Raw genomic sequence first — 6,000 nt, 5'->3', positions numbered from 1 at the left:
ACCAGCCTCATTACTGTAACCAGGATAATTATTATCCCCTTTTGGACACCTCAGGAGCTGGCCACTGGTTCTGCCTAGTATTTGACAATCAATCTAAGTATTTGAATAGTTTTAATAACTTAAGGCACACTTCTTGTGAAGCTTTTCATACTCACTCCAAAACCTAGAATAATGCTCCACTGCTAACAGTTATAATTATTAAATAAATAAAATAAAAGACATCCATTATTTTGTAGTATTCCCTGAAGGACCAAAGGCGAGTTGTTAGGAAATAAGCCTTGCACAGAAGCGCCTTTCCCGCTCCCCGGAGCAGGGGCCGGTTCCCGCAGGGAGGGGCGGCGGTAGAGGCGCCCCTGGCAGTGCCGGCCGCGGCCCGCAGGGGGCAGCAGCGAACAAACCAACCCACACCGCCACGTCTGACAAAGTCATTTTAATGGAAAATGTAAAACCCCTTTCAACTTCAATGTACAAAGCATGTGTAACACTTGCACTTTTAACAAATTAAAGCAAGCCAATGTTTTAAAAAAATACATCATTGAATGTATATATGTATATATTTACATAGCATATTAAGTTTAATATTTAAGCTTTAAAAGTTCACATAAATTTTACCAAAATGAGACAATTTTTAAATAAATTACACCTTTTGAAAACGTTTAATTGTACACTGAATAGCTTCAATAAAATACTGAAGTGTCTGTATTTAATATCTACTTTATATACTTTATATTTTACAAAGTTTACAATTATTTGGCAGTAATTTTCAGAATATGACATGACTGCTGTGCGGACTCAGCAAGATCCCAAATGCAGGCAATAGCTGGTGTTTGTGTCCTACTCTCACAGTAACTGTCTCAATGTAGTGAAAAAGATCTGAATTATTTTAGCAAACTGTACAAGTCACATTTACATTTGATCAACAATATAGCATAGAATTTTGTCGTTTTTTCCAAAAATAAATACATCATCTTAAATCTTTGACATTTCACAAACTTCATGTACATTATAATACAGACAGCAGAACGCTGCTCAACTGTTTGCAAGTGGAACATGGAATCACAGTGGCTGTGATATGAAGCTCTACCGTTGCAGTGTCATTAACAAGTAAATATGATGACTGTGTTTTCTTGGCACTGATGGTTTGTGAAGCTTAAATTAGTGTGTTTACCGTTCACAGATCAGGTGAAATAACCTCTGGGTGATGCTACCTCCAAAAAGCAGAGTGTGCTCAGTTCTCCTCCATATCTTCCAGTTCACCTTCGTGAATCTTCAAAGCTCTCACCATTTCTTTAACTGCGTGATACAAGATATTTTTAACCTGCAAGAACATGGGACAGATTTCAGTAAGGCCTATGACCTGAGGAACTCTGCAAAGTTTAGGACTGAGCCCTAAGCTTAGTGGATGGAAAAAAGAAAGGCTTCATCAAGCCCGTGCAAAAGGAACAGCTTTTTACACATTTTAGAATGTAATGTGAAATAAAGCCAGCAGCTCAAGGGAGAGTCATTTACAGCCCTGGCATTCATGCTGCTGCTCATTGTTATTCTGTGTGAACAGCAGCAAGGAAGTAGCTCCACGCACTGCTCGGCATTTCAATGAGCCTGAGCACACCCTGCCTTCCCAGCCCCTTCCAGAGCAGCATTCATTTCCTACCTGCAGTTTATCATCATAATTGATTTCTTCCTTTGACAGCCTCAGCTCCTGCGTTAGGTGGAATGACTGTACAAGATGTTCTGGAGACACAAAGTCTTCCGTTACTTGAACGCAGCTGTGAAAATTTTGCACCTATCCAAAATAACAAAAAGAGACTGATCATTAGTATGTGGGGTTTTGCTTTGGCAGAGGTACCTGAGGAAAGAGTGGGTCTGGAGATGCCTTACCCAGAGCCTTATGGCACTAACAGGCACCTTTACAGGCAGAGAGCAATTGTGTGTGTCTGCCTTATCCTCTGAAGGCTGCACAGCTGCCTGTGCTCGGCATTAATCCCACACTGAGGCCTTGCTCCTCCCTCAGCAGCTGCACTCAGCCTGCCCAGCCCTGGAGCTGCCCTGCCCTGCAGGACCCGGCTCCTCTGCCACCTTCATGGAAAAGGAGCTGCCAGGGGAGATACTTGAAACAAACAACAATGAACAGAGAAAGGGGAGGCTGAGAAGCTGGGAGAAAAGAGCACTTTTCTTCTTTCTCTGAACATTTCTTCTTACTGACATGAGATAACTACTGAGGAACAGACACCATCCCTGCCACCCAGGTCGTGCCTGGAGGATGGGGAAAGGGAAATTGCTTCCTTGTTGTGACCCAACCACCAACTCCAGCTCACTCCCTTCAGAACCATTTGTGTTTTCACCCCTAAACCCTTACAAATTACACTGTAATTTGTAATTCAGCAGTCAAAATCCTCTTTTCCCCGAACTCCAACACTTCTCAGAAGCTGTGCAACAGTTTGAATTCCCTAAGCCTGGGGGCAGGGAGGCAGAGCCTCAGCCATTCCAGCAAACACCCCATCCCACCCTGCTCAGGACTGATAGAGATCTGTGTACTCTCAAGTGAAACCTAGCAAAATCTAGAGTTTCTAAATGCATACTCTAAAAATTCCATTATTTAACCTGACTTTCAGAGAAACCACTGGGGTCTACACAGTTGAGGACACAGGACTTAATTTAAAAATTTCTTTCTTCTCCAAAACCCCTGCCCAAGTCTGATTTTACACAGCAGCCCCCCTGCTACAGCTGAAATCCCAGCAGGAGACCCCCAGCTCAGCAGTCAAGTTGCCCATGGGGTTTTTGATGGCTCATCATCATCATCAAGGACAAAGCAGTGCTGGTCCCTCCTGGGAATTCATCAAAACACAACTAATTCTGGACACGAGGAGGGTTTTTTGATGCCACACAACCTGCAAAGAGCAGAAAGCCAGGAGAGAGGCAGCAGCTGCAGAAGTGCCAGCATGAGGCTCCCACCAGCACGCAGGGAATTTCCTAGAGCCTGGGGTGAGGCACCTCTGCCTTGTGCAGCTCCAGCCCCCTCCCCTCCCTCCCAGGCTTCCCACCTCTTTCAAGTCTCTGCCTGCCCCTGGTTTCCTTGCCAGCCCATGCAAATCCCACAGCACTCGTTCACTTTCTCCTCACTTAAGACAAGGTTTTACTGACTCCCTATTTCTCCCTCCACAGCAGAATAGGAACCATTTGTTTCCCCTCAGACCTTTAATTCTGCTGTGCCTGAAGTCTGCTCTTCCCTCCCTTCCAGGGCCTGTCTTATCTGTGTGAAAGTTTGCGGGGACAGATTTTACCCGGCTGCTCTGGTGCTCAGCATGGGAATGCCCCGCTGACAGCCCCAGGCAGTTCTATTTATAATATTTCTAACACAAGCTGATGCAGTGACACACACAGAGAAACGTTTAGCAACGATTCCCCTGAGGTTTGTGGGGCGAGGAGTGCAGCACTCCCACGCCTGTGCCACTTCCAGCTGAACTGAGAACAGCTCCACACCCGGCCCACGCAGCGCCGGCGCTTCCAGCAGGGCCGGGAGGCGGCTGCGGGGCTGGAAAAGCCCCAGACCTGGGCTGGGACAGGGAAAGGGGAGTGGGCAGGGAAGAAAGGGCCACCCAGCCATCCTGCTGGCCACGGGATCAGCCACTTCCTGCGAGGCCGAGCTCGCAGAGCTCTGTGTGTGCGACGCCCAGACCTTTATCCTACAATCCTTATCGGAGCGTTGCCAGGATGTCACATTGCCTCCGAGCGTGTTATTGTACAATACATAATCCTGCTGTTAAATCAAGATAATGCCTCTATAAAAAACAACATTATAATAACTTGTTCCACTATGAGCAAGTTTTGCAGGGTGCCTGAACACCACATTTCAATTACTGACTCCAGTATTTCTAGCCTTTTTTTTTTTAGTTAAAATATTTTACCAATTTGGAGCCACCAAGTTAAAACCAGGGAGGCCATCCCTAGAGATGCCTATGATACAGCATAACCCACAGTGGAGCAGCAGAAAGAGTGAATCTTTCAAAAGAACAGTACCAACACCCTTTTTTAGCTGGGGGGTTCCAAGGAGAGCTCAGGGCTCCCAGCCACAAGTGCCACAGGGGGAACAAGGCCCAGCCATCAGCAACCAGGGACACTGCTGAGCCCCCAGCCTGTACAGGCAAGAGCAAAGGAGATGCCCCTCCCACAGCACTCAGGGAAGCAGCTGCAGAGGTGACTGATCCAACACTGGATCTATTTCTGGATTCTCCTCCTGAGAGAGCAATTCCCTCTAGGAGAGGAACAGACAAGGCTGCCCTGCCCGTCACAGCTCACAGGAGAGAGAGGCTGTCCCTCCCCTCCCACCGGGAACAGTCTGACTTTGCCTGCTGCAGGCATCACAAGAAGAATGTGACTGCTGTCTGCAAGTACACAGGGAGGGGGAGAAAGCTGGGAAGCAAGAGGAATGCTACATGCTGCCATGAAATGTAAAGAATAAGCTTTAAAAAGCCAGACGTGAATCCATAGAACCGGGGGGAGGGAGGGGGATGGAAAAACAATAAACAGAAGAAATACACAGAACCTCCTCCATGTTAGGGCAGTAAATTCTAGACCAGCACGTCAGAAGCAGCAGTGTGCCAACAATCCTAACTGGCTCCAGAATGGAAGAGTCAGAACTACACTTATGCAGTGACCACAGGCAGCCAGGCTCCCCAGCTCCAGCCCTCAGTCTGATTCCTTCTGCTCCATAACATTACTCATGAGCAAATAAAAATGTTAATTTACCACCTAATTTAGCATCAACTTTTACCCAGTTTTAATAATTAAAAGGTTCATAATGTGCATGTAAATCTGAAACACTTAATGTGTAAACTTAACATGGTATGTACTCTTGTGCAGACTTATTTTTCAGTTTTTAAATGTGCTTTGTATCTCTGAAGTGCTGGTGCTGATCCCTAAGGTCAGTATTTACGCATCTCTACAGAGAGCACTATGCACATACATGAAAGAACACGATGCTTTTATTTCCTCCTACGTGGCAGATTCACAGGAACTTCTTACTGAAGATGAAAAGGTTCTCAGCTTCACCCACTAAGGTTTAAAAACACCATGTTATTAACTCCTTGGTGCCAGAAGCTACAACATTACCACTTCAAACACAATCTGCAGTTTAAAGCCAAGGAGATAAAGAGAAGAGTGGTCTTATTTTTGGTCCTTAAACATATAAAGTAGAGGGAAGACTGGAACAGTCCCACTACTTCATGTTTTATATTCTGTATGCCTTTATACAATGGCACATGCTATACAGAACAGATTTCCCAGGACATTTGTTATTTCCCCTGGGTTCCTCCATCCACTCTCCTATCTGGGATGTATCTCTCCTGTTTCATGGGATCAGAGTAAGGCTGCTGGAGGATGCAATACATGACTCTGGGAGTGCAACTTCTTTAGCCTAACAGGAGCCAAGAACAGCAGCAATGTCAGGTGTTCCTCCACATTTGTGGAACCACATCAACCCCTGAGTCATTGTACGGGGCAGGGCAACCTACACCTCCCTAGATTTGGGTCAGCAAGCTCTGTTTGGGGCTGTCTGGGTCTTTCCTCTGCTGTGCCAGAGAACAAATGCACACAGACCATCCAGAGCTATGTACCACCATGTCCAACCCACGCAAAAAGGCAGTGGGATGAGGAGGAGCCTGGTCCAGGCGTGGTACAGCTGTTTTCAATGCCCCACAACAGACACAGAGCAGGGACATGACCCCTGCCATCACTACACCCCATCAGTTTTTCACAGAGGAAACCCCACTAAACCCCACTGCCCACAGGGAATGGTGAGCCATTGCTTCCTCTCTGCAGGAAGCTGATCTGCAGATTGGAAACCAAACAGCACCTTCTTCAGAAAGCCTTGGCCTCACTTGAACCCACAGGGAGATCAGTGATAGATCTTCACATCACAATGGTTTGCAACCAACTGCAGGGTGGGGATGCTCCTCATTCCTTGACAGTCAAGGACCTCATTAGTGGTGCCTGACAGCTGCC

The 6,000-nt window shown here is 46.5% G+C and overlaps 1 protein-coding gene across 12 annotated transcripts in view; it reads right to left on the bottom strand.

Annotated features, from left to right (window-relative positions):
• Positions 1–415: 415 nt before the first annotated feature.
• Positions 416–6,000, bottom strand: part of JMJD1C (jumonji domain containing 1C) — a 157,859-nt gene continuing 152,274 nt past the window's right edge. For all 12 annotated transcript variants that reach the window (XM_074544572.1, XM_074544571.1, XM_074544578.1 and 9 more), the window contains 2 exons: positions 1,652–1,783; positions 416–1,318 (listed from right to left, as the gene is read on the bottom strand). In XM_074544572.1, the coding sequence (XP_074400673.1) occupies positions 1,229–1,318; positions 1,652–1,783 (222 nt within the window). In that variant the 3' untranslated portion in view covers positions 416–1,228. The remainder of the gene's footprint in view (positions 1,319–1,651; positions 1,784–6,000) is intronic.

Source organism: Zonotrichia albicollis, chromosome 7 (genome assembly GCF_047830755.1).
Source record: "Zonotrichia albicollis isolate bZonAlb1 chromosome 7, bZonAlb1.hap1, whole genome shotgun sequence".
Lineage (NCBI taxonomy): Eukaryota > Metazoa > Chordata > Aves > Passeriformes > Passerellidae > Zonotrichia > Zonotrichia albicollis.
The sequence above is the reverse complement of the archived record's forward strand: the minus strand, read 5'-3'. Positions and strand labels throughout refer to the sequence as shown.